Here is a 13,356-nt window from a genome sequence, read left to right as displayed (position 1 = left end):
TCAATACAAAATCTGTCTAAAGGAAACAAGGACTATGAATACTTCCAAGTGACAATACAAACTCAATGGTCATGTTTGCATGTAATGCATTGCTAAACCATAATTCATGATCTCCAGCAAAATGCTGAGCGTGCAAGCTCCTGTCTCCTCTTCCTCCTGCATGGCTAGGAATGTGACTTCAGCTAAGTTTAGTTTCACTTTTACAGAATCCCAGTTTACTGTTATATTTGAACCAAGGATCATGGTCTAAAACAAAACATAAGCATATAAGAGCCTGATGGATCAGGTCAATGGCACATCCAGACCAGCATCCTGTTCTCCCAGTGGTCAACCAGATGTTTGTGGGAAACCTGCAAGATGGATTCAAGCACAAGAGCACTCTCCCCTCCAGCAATTTGTTTTCAAGAGCATTGGTTCCTTCAACTGTGGAGGTAGAGCAATAGGCATCATGGCTAGAAGCCATTGATAGTCCTCTGCTCCATGAATTTGTCCAAAACTCTTTTACAGCCATCTAGGTTGGTGGCCATCACTGACTCCTGTGGGAGGGAGTTCCATAGTCTAACTATGTGCTGTGTGAAGAAATATTTCATTTTATCTGTTATGAATATTCCAACATTGAGTTTCATTGGGTGACCATGAGTTCTAGTGTTATGGGGGGGGGGGGAGTTCTCTATCCACTTTCTCCATGGCATACATAATTTTATAAATTTCTCTCTTTTACCTTTTCTCTAAACTAAACAGTCTCAAATGCTGCAATCTTTCCTCATAAGGATTCTGTAACACTGGAAAGAGGATAGGGAAAGGGGGAGCATGCAAGCCCAATGCTTTGCACATGCAGACTTCTTCATGTAGCACTAAACTGTTACACCACGATTTACTGTTATGTGTGACAATAATGCTTCTGAATACCAGTTTGTCCCGAGCACACCCAACCAAAGAGAACAAATGGTTGGTAGTTAAATTCTGTAATGACAAAACCACACATTTAAAGTGGGACCACGCCCCCACCGTGTGCTTAAGTATCCTCATAATATGTAGAGTGGACAAGTAACAGTCACTTCTCCTACACAAGGAAGTTGCTGCTGCATTTGCCTCTTCCATCTGCTCCAGGAAACAGTGGGGTAGTGGATGGCAGGAATTTGATCAGCTTGTCCCTTGCCTGAACAGTCTCTTCCTCCCCTTCCCACACAGTCCCCCAGGCTACTGCGTTCCTCCTCAGCAGGTCAGTCCCGGTGGCACGCCTCCACCCGGTGGCTGCTCCACCAGTCTCTGATCCCTCTCGGCCTCTCCTCTGTAAAGGCGGCAGCAGCAGCAGCTCAGCGGCCACTCAGTACAAGTGAGAGGCTCCTGTTGTGATTGTCCTACCACACGGTTCTCCTGGGCCTCCAGGTTTTATCAGGCCACCAGTTGGGTCTGTCTCCATCCCAGGATGAGAGGCACCCAGGGAGACACATTTCTCCACGAACTCTCCAGTTCCCTCACTCCCATTGGGCTCCTCTCTGCCTGCAGCAACAGTTGCAGCAACGGCTTTGGAGGCGCAAGGACCAGCCAGATGCTCCCGCTGGTATTGTATTTTTCCTAGCAGCTTGCCGATCCTGTGACGGTTGCCATCTTGCCTTGCCAGAAGTCCAGATGCAATTGATTTTCATCCAACACTGTCAGCCCACTTGCAGATTTGTCTTCTGCCCGTGGAATGGGACTTCCCTTTCCTCTTATTTGTGCTTCAGTCACAAACCCCCTCTCCACCCATGGTGACAGCGAACAACAACAACAACACCTGGACATTTTGCCACTCCGTGCTTTTTTACCCAAAATAATTACCCAAATGACAAAAATAAAATGCAACTTTATGTAGTGTCACAACTTATTTATAAACAGCCATCATTCATGATCTTGGATTCCAGCAAAATATTCTGCATGAAGGAAAATGTAAACAATCCCATAGGTTTTCAATATTATATTTTGTTACATGAAAAATGAATAACTCAGGAGCAAAAAATATGAGAGAATTCAATGTATACTTTGCACTTGTTTGGGCCTATAATTAGAGATTTGCTGCTTTGGAACTATTTAAATTCAGAGGAGATGAGAACTTGTTTAATTTTCCCATTATCAAAGGCATAACTGAGCTGTGTTGACATGACATGATGTACTAACCAAGAATGAGCAGCAAAGTCTGCAGTTCAAATCTTACCTCATCAATAAATTCATAAGGTAGTAGACAAGCCACTGTGTATCTTAGTTACAGTACCCACAACTGATAACAAAAACAATAATTTTGGCTTGCCTTTCGGAGCTGTTGTGAAAAACATATCCTCTCAGTATGTAAAGCACTTTGAACAACAAGGAAAAGTGCTAAATAGATGCTTATTGATGCAAATATAATGTCCAAATTTGTCAAAAGAAGAGACTTTAGGTGCCCCTTTCCCCAATTATTTGCAAATACAGTGTAACAACAGTAAGTGCACCACAGTGCAACTAGCAAAACTAAAATTGCATTTCTTTGCACACAGGGTGAACAAGTTACAGAAAGAGCAAGACTAAAAAGGGATTAATACTGCAGTCTATTTCCTCCATTCCAAGTCATGGAGCCATACTCTCCAATGCCAGAAAGGATAAACTGAGAGTGTGAGTCTGGCTGGCTATGACTTGGTATAACTAAGAGGGATCCCAAATGAAAGTCTTCTCCTCAATATCCCAAGAGAGGCACAGAAGGACTGTTATATACATTAGGTGTATTAGTATACACCACCACCAGAGTATAAAATGCTTAAGGGAATAATGTGTGCCCTAAGGAACTCATACACAACCTTAATTTAGATCATGGGAGGGGCAGGGGGACCACAACAAAGGATGAATGGGGGCAAATGCAGGTAGAAACCTATAGGTATTCTTGGAGGTAGTTATACCTAAGAGGCAGCAAGGGAGACTGGGTAGAGCTTTTACAAGAAAAAGAGACTTTAAGGCAACTCAGGATGGTAGAGCTGGAGAAGTGATGGTCATTGACAGAAATATTGGGTTATGAAAGCAAAGCTTTGTGAGGGGAGATTAAAAAAAGCAAGTAGTTTGTACTGGATGTAGAAGGGAAAGGGGACGCCAGCATAATAATTTGAGAAAAGTTGTCACATGGCCTGAACACTGAGAAAGATGAATGATTTTGCCAGATTTGTGTTAGATAAGATGAAAAACAACTCAATGTGAGTCATAGCAGAATATGACCAGAGCAAAACACAGAGCTCTAGCTGAGCAGAAGGTTTGGGAGAAAGAGCATGGTGGCAATATAATGAATATGGGAAACAACGATAAAACTACAGTATTTAAAGAGTGGATGGTGACCTTGTTAATGATGTCCATTCACTGAGATACAGGACAAAATAAGATTTATGACCTAATAATAAATATTAAGTGTCTGGGCAGGAACCAAAAGAATGGCACTTGTAAAATAGTTATGCCACAGTATTCATAGGAGCAGGTAAAGGTAAAGGTACCCCTGCCCGTACGGGCCAGTCGTGTCTGACTCTAGGGTTGTGCGCCCATCTCACTTAAGAGGCCGGGGGCCAGCGCTGTCCGGAGACACTTCCGGGTCATGTGGCCAGTGTGACGAAGCTGCTCTGGTGAGCCGGCACCAGCGCAGCACACGGAAATGCCGTTTACCTTCCCACTAGAAAGCGGTACCTATTTATCTACTTGCACTTAGGGGTGCTTTCGAACTGCTAGGTGGGCAGGAGCTGGGACCGAAAGACGGGAGCTCACCCTGCCATGGGGATTCGAACCGCCGACCATGCGATCGGCAAGCCCTAGGCACTGAGGTTTTACCCACAGCGCCACCCGCGTCCCGGAGGAACCAAAAGAATGGCACTTGTAAAATAGTTATGCCACAGTATTCATAGGAGCAGGAGCATAGGTCAAATCAATGTCAAAGGTTCCAAGTCACCAGATGAAGCAACGTTAGCCAGTTTTCTCCTTATGCTCTGAGGAACAGAAACACAGTTTTAACTCACCTTTGGATCGAGTGGAGATATCCATCCCTTCCACCACCTCCTGCTCTGCCTTTATTTCTTCTTCAGCCAAGCTAAGAAAGCAAAGAGATACTTAAGATTATTATTTTCACACTGTAGTTTACGTATTGCGGCCTTAAAGAGGAAGGGAAGCTGACTAGCAGCCTGATTCTCACTTCCATGTGCTACTGCAGTGCATGGGTATTGTGGCAACAGCGGAGTTAATACTCACATCCAAATTTCAACACTAGAGCACACACCAACCTCATAAGGATCTCTGGTATGCTATCACCTACACATACCAAGGGTACTGAGCAATGGGGACAGGAAAGAGGAGGGGTCAAAATAGTTCTGAGCATGACTAAGATCCTGAATCCACCTTTGCAAGAAATAATTTATGTTACCTATCAAGAATTGACAGTTCTGAGCAGTAGTAATGTCAACTCCTATAAGAAATGTTGAATACAAAGATGTATTAGGTACATTTCAGAAGTATTGATACAATAAATTACATTGGTGTTTGATTTTGGATGGATAGACCTGTAAGTTGGATAAAATGCCTAAGAACCTGTTCCAATATCCTTTTTTCATTATCAGAAGTAGAAGATTGCAAGTGCACATTTCATTATTCATATAATGTATTTGTTTTAGTGTTTAAATTGTAAACCGCCTTGGGCACTTTGGAAGAAATATGGTATATAAATCCAATCAATCAATCAATCAATCAATCAATCAAATGTTCAGTCTAAGAAAGATGGTAGAAAGCAGGGAAGGTAAGAGTTTTATGGGTTTCTATTGCAAATCTGTAAATGACAAATATACAGACTTCTAAGAGATAATATTCAAGGGACTATGGTGACTACACTTCTTAGAGTCTAGTCTGGAAATTTGTTTTCTAAAATACCATTGTAGCACCATATTAAATATATTTTTTAAACCTGAAACAAAATGAGAATAAATGAGTTGCCCACAGAAAACAAATTGCTATGGTGAACCCTAACCCTGAGACACAGAATGAAGTTCAGTGAATCTTAATGCACACATTTTTCATGGAAACTATTTGTGATTTTTTTTAAAAAGTAATTTATAACATGATTAAAACCATTAGAGCTTACTGGCCATTAGTTATTAAGATCATGTGTTAACAAGAAAGCTTTCTTAAGGGGTGGTCTAACTCTCACTTCTTTCAGGCAGCCTGGGACCACTCCTTCTTTTAGAGAGGGACTAATATATCTCCTTGGTCAGCTAGCAGTCCTCTCCCTGTCATATGTTATCAACAACAAGGGTCAAGGGCCAATAACACAAATGGTCAACCACTCCCATCCACATCCTTGAACCTTATCAATTGAAACAAATTTTCCAACAACTGACCTGATAGCACAAGGTACTACTGATCCGCTACAATATTAGAGTCTAGGTCCCCATGAATACAAGCAATTTTATTCTCAAAAGCCTTGCAAAAAGTCAATGCAGACTACTATGTGTTCTACCACTTCCTTTCAGCCAGTGTGTAAAAGCTCCATACTGTACTACTCTATAAAGCTCCACTGAACATGACACCAAGGGTGCAATGGAGGCAGAGAAGCAACTCTTCCTTGATGCTTTCCACCACAAAGCAGGCTCAACAGGGAATTTCCTAAGTGCGAGCAGTTTCTGAGCTCTGGGCACAATACTGCACCTAAGATTTCAGATTAAAACTGCAGAGTGGAAGGAAAGTAGGACCTTTTTCTGTCTCCCCACTCCTAGCTAGTCTCTGAAGACTGGAGAAGAGATCCCTCTTAAGAATATTAGGAGGGTAATCAGGGAAAAGATTAGACCATGTGAAAAATGCATATTTTAGCTGTAGTTCATTCATTTTCAGCTTTGTGGTGTTCTTATAAACATGTGTGTCTAGACATTTTGTTTTTGCGCCCATAACCTAGGTTTAGGGTGCCATTTAGCTCCTAGCTTTCATATCTCAGTTTCTAACACTATACGAGAATGCACTTGAGTTCAATTATATTGCTTGGAGACTTTCTCCACTTGCATTCTAGCTGTTTTCCAACTGGTATCACTGCCTTCCGCTTTGTGGTATATCACAGTGCCACCCCAGGCTTGGCTAAATGGAAGAAAATACTCAGGAGCAATCATGTCATCTGCCTGGATCATTTCTATATCTATCAGACTGACCAGATCTTTGATATGGTCGCAAGACCCTGTCATCTGAAGAAGACCCCAGAGCCAACAGAAAACTAATAGGATACATTAGGGCAGACCATTCTAACAGAGGGGGAAAGTTACTGTTAATCTGAACCTCAACAGGTGAGCTGATCATGCCAAGGAAATGGTATCAAACGTGATCACCTTCAGATCACTCTCTTCCTACCCCACCAAGAAAATCAGGTCCGGTGTGTGATCACCTAAGTATGTTGGGCTGAAGACAAGTTGGGACAACCCTGTGAAGTCTTGAGCTGCCCCAGAAACAGCAGCCTCAGCCTGGATGTTAAAATACCTCAGGACTGACAGCCTGGAGAATCTCAACACCACGTCCCAGATGCTCAGGCGGGGAGACTGTCGGGAGCAAGGAGCAAACGCAATCCCTAATCTGTCCTGTTCATCCAGTGCCAGGCACAACACCAGGAACTCAGAAACAGAAACCAGAAAGAGAAGTATCAATTTATACAGACAACTTCCTCAAGCCTTAGATCTGCTCTGGTGATGAACTAAAAACCCTGGCAGACACAACTTGGAAAAACCACCCCTTCCCTGCTTTCCAGGCTTTGGTTATACAAGTCCAGTTTGTCTCCATAGCTGAGGGAAAACATGGGAGTTTATTCTTACTGCAATATGCTTCAGTAAAAAAGCAGGAAATTGTCTTATGGCTCTCCAAATCTCTGAGACTCATCGGAGCTGCCAATACCTGTGAAACCTGCCCAGTTGCCACCAACCAGAATAATATGGAATATAAATGATTAGATGACAGAGGTTCAAATAGGACACAGCAGGAATACTTAAGGTCATGAAATAACAAGAATTCAAGGCCCTGCATTCTGTTTCTAAAATCAGTTGGCCATATGTCTCTGGGAAGCTCACAAAAGGCAATCATCCATGGCTTCATAATTCATGCCTTATTAGCCCAGTGTGTTAAATGACATTAAGCCAGAGTTCCCACTTTCAGGCAAAATGGGTAACTCTGGCTTAATGGATTTCCACATTGAACCTAGTGCACAGTGGGGAAAAGAGGAGTGAGAGAAGTCTTTGCACCCATGGCTTTATAAACCATGTAAACCATGCCTAAAGACAAATGCCTAAAGGTGGCCACTGAAGGCATGATGGCAATAGTCATTCTCTCTTTGATCACCTCTTGCACTTAGTAATCAATATATACCACATATGAACTGGAAGTTCCCATTATTAACTATCATGTCTAATGGCTATCAAATCTGTCCTATAGAAATTGTCTAATCTTTTAATGATGGTGCCCTAGGAAGAACATTCCATAAGAGAGCAGCTACTAAAAAGGTTAATTATTGTGTTGCCACTTTATGGTCCTCCTGTGGAGGTGGCACATGGAGAAGGGTCTCAGATGACAATTGCAGGGTCTGGGTTGGTTTATATGGAGACAGCTGGTCCTTGAGGTCCTGAGCTACACAACATTCTATAGGTACAAAACCAGCACTTTGAAATTGGCTGAGAAACTAATTGGAAGCCGGTGCAGACAGACCAAGATTAGTGTTATGTTCTCAGACCATACATATTGTCCTGGTGAGCATCCAGGAAGCTGAATTCTATACTACCTGCAGTTCCCAAACGATCTTCAAAGGCAGCCCCAAGTGCAATAGATTGAAGTAATTAACATAGAGATTACCAGTGTGTAGAAAACAGAAACTAGGCTCTTTGTGTCCACATTGGAGCAAAGGTGGGCCACTCCACGCCACCAAAGTCACTTAAGCCTCAAGCAACAGTGATGGAACCAGAAGTATCTCCAAGCTATGTGACTGCTCCTTTAGAGAGAGTGTAACCCCATCCAGTGCTGGCAGTTTCACATCCATCTGGTGTAAGGAACTATGCAAATGCTCTATTTTATTTTATTTTATTTTATTGAATTTATATACCACCCTATGCCTGGAGGTCTCAGGGCAGTTCATCCTCTTTAGCCTTCTTTACAACTAAGACTGTGTCTTTATTATTCCATTTGCTATTGTCTACACCAGGCATAGGGAAACTTGGCCCTCCAGATGTTTTGGGACTACAACACCCATCATCCCTGACCACTGGTCCTGTTAGCTAGGGATGATGGGAGTTGTAGTCTCAAAAACATATGGAGGGCTGAGTTTGCCTATGCCTCGTCTACACCAGCTCCAGCTCTAGAAGAGCCAACATGACAAGGAGGACACAGTAACAGCATACAGAGCTTGCTTTGGGAATCTTTGCTGGTTGCTTGGTATCCAGAATAACTTGGTAGTCATTGTTAAACTTGAGAACCTGGTTCTTTATCCACGACTAGATCATTTATGCATAGCTTAAATTATACAAATTCCGTAACAAATCTTGGGGAAGCCCACTATGCCCATCTGCTCCTTGTTTTTAAGCAACTAATGATCTGTAAGGTAAAGGTAAAGGGATCCCTGACCATTAGGTCCAGTCGTGGCCGACTCTGGGGTTGCGGTGCTCATCTCGCTTTATTGGCCGAGGGAGCCAACATACAGCTTCCAGGTCATGTGGCCAGCATGACTAAGCTGCTTCTGGAGAACCAGAGCAGCGCACAGAAACACCGTTTACCTTCCCGCCGGAGTGGTACCTATTTATTTGCTTGCAGTTTGACGTGCTTTCGAACTGCTAGGTTGGCAGGAGCAGGAACCGAGCAACGGGAGCTCACCACATCACAGCGATTCGAACCGCCGACCTTCTGATCGGCAAGTCCTAGGCTCTGTGGTTTAACCCACAGCGCCACCCGCGTACAATTCCCTAATTAATTCTTTAGGAGTCAACTGTCAAAAATCTTTTTCAAAGTACCGTATTTTTCGCCCCATAGGGCGCACCTAGTTTTTTTTTGGGGGGAAATAAAGGGAAAAAATTATTTTTCCCCCCAGGCGTGGGGCTGGGGCAGGGGAAGCCCGAGCTTCCCCCAACCCCAGCCCCCAGAACAGGCTGCTATCCACAAGCCTAGGGAGCTCGGCAGGAAGTCGCGCTGGTCTCCCCAGGCTTGTGGATAACTGCCCAAAGTCGCACAGCTCTCCCATGGCTTGCCGAGAGCTGCGCGAAGCTCGAAGCCTGGGGCGCGCTGAACTCAGTGTGCTCCAGGCTTCAGGATGCAGGCAGCTCTCCACAAGCCGTGGGAGAGCTGCGCGACTTTGCGCCGGACTCCCATGGCTTGCGGATAGCTTCCTGAAGCCTGCATTTGCCCCATAGGACACACACACATTTCCCCTTCATTTTTGGAGGGGGGAAAGGGCGTCCTATAGGGCGAAAAATACGGTATTTAGAATATTCTGAACTAATTTCTATCTACATATTTGCAGATAAGATAATATTCTCTTTGCAGGCATGACAGAAATAGATACAATAAATTACTTCTGCCTCTTCTCTGCTGCTCTTCCAAATGCCCCACAGTTCTGAAATTTCTAAATTTTCTAAAATTGTGCAAGACAACAGTTAACACATTTTAGTGGTAATTAATTGCATCAAAAACAGAATACTTTTTTTGTAAATAGATTAAGGATAGGACCATAGATTTGACTTCACATCTCTGTTATATACACTATCAGGATCCCAAGATCAGTGAAACATTATACAGATATACATTTACCAATTGTCACAATGGTTTTGCATTATGGGGCTAGAATATCCCTGCATTTTCTGACAGCTATAAACACACACTTGTTCCACTTATCAACTGGGGTTATAGTGGTGAAATTTTGTACATAGGGAATAACCTTCCATTTTAATTTTAATCACACTATATGTAATTTAAGGAATGTTCCAAACCCAAGGTTCGCTGGGATGGCTAAGTGAGGATCCAGAGGATCTCCAGCTCAACCAGGCCATGTCGGCATATGCCCCACATTCTGGTTTAGCCAGAGATACACTGGCATAACTCCCTCAAACTGACTATGCTGGCTAAACTGAGACTGGTATATCTTCCACGAGCATAAGCCCTTTAAAATGGGTGTTTTGGGGTGCAGTGGGCAGAATCTTAACACCGTTGCGCTTGGTCACAAGAGCTGGTCACCGCGCCAAACCTATAACATCAAAAGGCATACTGGTGTAAGTCAAATTCTATTTCTGTTTTCCCACTGCCAGTCTTAGGCCACCTCAGCTGGCAGTAGCCCTGCTCTTGAACAGAGTTAGGAATGGGGTAATTTACACTGTTTTAACTTAAGACAGTGTAAATTATGCTGGCTTCTTGAAGTCAGGATTTTTGTGATACTCTTCTGAATTATAGCAGCTTTCCAAATCCTAAATACCTGGGGAGGGGCCAAAACTTCATATTGGAGAACATACTGTGCATGGAAAAGGTCCCAAATTCAATCACTTGCCTCTCCAGGTAGAGCTGGCAAAGACTTTGACACCCTGGAGAATCACTGCCAGTCAGTGCAGACAATACTGAGCTAAATGGACCAATGAACTGGACAGACCAATGATCTGTCTCTGTACACTGCAGCTTCTTATGTTTCTATTTAAAAAAATTAAGGTTCTAGCCTTTAATTCTCCAGAAGAATTGTTTGCAGGCTGTTTAAATACAATATCTCATTCATCTCACCAGCAGTTTAAATAAAAGATTTAAAGAGGCAATCTCAAAAGAAAACATTTCCCAAACAGCTGTGATTCAGTACTTTTGCAATGTTTTTTCTTTCCCCAATACTCCTTTCTATTCTTTTGCTTTTTAAAAAATGGAGGTGCACTTTGACATCAAATGAAATGTAACCAGAAATAAAATATTAAAGATAATGTTAAAGAAAACCAGTAAAAAACTGAGGGGTAAATATACAACATCTTTCCTACCACATTCACCAACAATTCATTCAGCTCATTTTAGTAATCTGATATTTCTTGCCTTTTACTGTGCATTTAAGAAGATACTAGTCTAGAGCTGTGTACCACAAATAGTATTGAAGTTTCTACCACCACAAATATATATATTCTGTGAGGGAATTCTTTTCTTAGAAAAAGACACTGAAGAGAGCACTTCTGTGAGGAAATCTTTGCCAACAACATAACTGACTAAAATTTATATTAACTACAGCATTTAAGTCTCAAATGTTAAAACAAAACTAAGTTGTTCCTCATATACTTTTTAACTTGCATGACAGAGATGATTTGCAAATGGAAGCTCTCCCCCTCCTTTATTTTTACAGGGAAGCTGGGAGATGGGAAGTAAAAAGGAGGGTTATAAATGAGCACAAACATACCCTATGGGTTTGAGGCATATCTATCTTTATCACAACTAAAAAAAGAATCATATTTCCAATTTGCCTCCATAAGGTATTATAGGTTTTTTTTATTTATACAAATAAGATATATCCTTCAAAGAGTATCATTTCATTACACCCTGAATAATAAAAATATGAATGTAGAAACATCTGCATATTCCCTTATCCTAGGTTAACTATAGACAGCAATCAAAAGTTGTAGATGAACTGCTGCACCTTGACATTTAAACCAGGAAATCTGATATGGAAATCTACCTAGAAGATATTGCCCACATATATAATAGTATCAGTTATGGAAATTACTGTATTTAAGTTAATCTCAAGCACTATACATTTCTGGAAGCTATTTCATTTAAATGAAAAACAATGTTTTAACATCATAAACATTTAAATTCATTTTTAGCTTCAAAGTAATTATTGCTGCTCTCAGATTGTGAGCAGCAATCATAAAATAAAATGTCCAGAAATTGCATTTAATAAGAAATTGGACAAAGTATTTTGCATGCCATTACTGAATAAATAGCATCTGTGTATAAGCACTCACCTATAACAGTCTCTTACTCATCGGTAGCTATGCTATTTATGCAGGGATTCTTAAAATGGCGTCTGGCAGCACTGCATTGCCTCATTCCTATACTGAAAGCTAAAATGGTAGCAATTTATTCAATAACTATGTCCCTTGTTTAAACAGCAGTACTGTATTCAAAGCAATCATCCTGGTAGCAGAAAAAATGGTAAAAGATGACACAGTGATATCTGACAACCTAATGTGTAACTAAAATTCAGAAGACAGGGAGCTCTATGAAGTCACAGGTTACTAAGGAAATCCTTCCATTTTAGATGCTGGCTTCAGTTTGCATGTGCAAGCACTGAAAATGTTTCTCCAGCTACCCTGCAAAAAGCCTAATGTGTATTAAATTTAAATAATACTGACAATATGTACAAGACAAATTCAGCAGTTTAAATCCAGATGCATACATACATTTTAAATGTGCTTTTTCCTTAAAAGCATGAGAAAGTGGTAATAATGTTCACATATTACAGGATCTTGCAAGCAACTGTTTAATTAAGACTTATATGGCATAATAGGTTTCTTATAATACTAACAGCTCAATCCAATGGAGAAGCTGACATACCTAAACCAACTCTGGCTGAACACCTCCAAAATATGGAAACATAACTGAGTATATTCCTTTGTGCACAACCAACACTCGATTAGTGCTGTGAATATTACCTCAGGATAAAGGTTTCTTTTTATCATATTTTGAATCACTCAACGTCATGGGCTTTGACAATAAATTGTTATCACTGAAGGGAAAAAACATGTCTGATTGTAGCAAAATATGTTAACATCAGCTTATATGTAACAGATTCTGTGGGGGGAAATAAATTGGGCCCTGGTTTCTAACAACAGGTTTTGAAAGTCCAATCTTAAGGCCTAGTGCACCTATTTTGTGGTGCTATGTAGAGAATTTGGTACAAGCACAGCTCCCAGAATGCCAAGATGCCATCTGGGGCTCTTTAAGTTGATACTCTTGGCTCAACAGAATCTAGGGCATAGCTGGCACTGAGACTTATCACTCTAGAGCGCATGATTACAAAGTAGCACCTGTCTTAGGGAGGATTGAATTTCTTTTATTTCTTGCCAGGTATAAAACAAACATGGCTGCTTTTCTGAATGAGGGAGGGGGGAGAGTGGCCATTATACAGAGAAGCTCATGTACACGGATGTTAAATTTACAAATGTGTTGGAAATCCTAGGGGCTGTTTTGCATATGGTTCTTCCAATGTCAGCAAAGCAGCTGCTCAAGGGGGGTGGGGTGGGGAGAAGCATTCCTTTTTGGACACTTTACATAAGGAACCCTTTCCTTTCCCTGCAATGTCAAATGCTATCAATAAGCTTACCCACTTCCATTTAGCTCAAAACTAAAATGATAGTGCTACTC

The 13,356-nt window shown here is 41.6% G+C and overlaps 1 protein-coding gene across 28 annotated transcripts in view; it reads right to left on the bottom strand.

The window, feature by feature from the left end:
* Nucleotides 1-13,356, bottom strand: part of ZMYND8 (zinc finger MYND-type containing 8) — an 82,578-nt gene that overhangs the window by 41,568 nt on the left and 27,654 nt on the right. For 27 of the 28 annotated variants that reach the window (XR_014566069.1, XR_014566070.1, XR_014566071.1 and 24 more), the window contains one exon: nucleotides 4,002-4,072. Coding sequence is in view for 23 of the 28 variants with exons in the window: in XM_083746149.1 (XP_083602275.1) it covers nucleotides 4,002-4,072 (71 nt within the window). In the remaining 5 variants the exon portion in view is untranslated. Of the gene's footprint in view, nucleotides 1-4,001; nucleotides 4,073-11,954; nucleotides 12,181-13,356 lie in introns of those variants that run through there. The other variant, XM_083746154.1, reaches the window with a different exon arrangement.

Source organism: Podarcis gaigeae (assembly GCF_964106915.1).
Source record: "Podarcis gaigeae genome assembly, chromosome: 6".
NCBI classification, from domain to species: domain Eukaryota; kingdom Metazoa; phylum Chordata; class Lepidosauria; order Squamata; family Lacertidae; genus Podarcis; species Podarcis gaigeae.
This window is presented reverse-complemented; position numbering and strand designations above follow the sequence as displayed.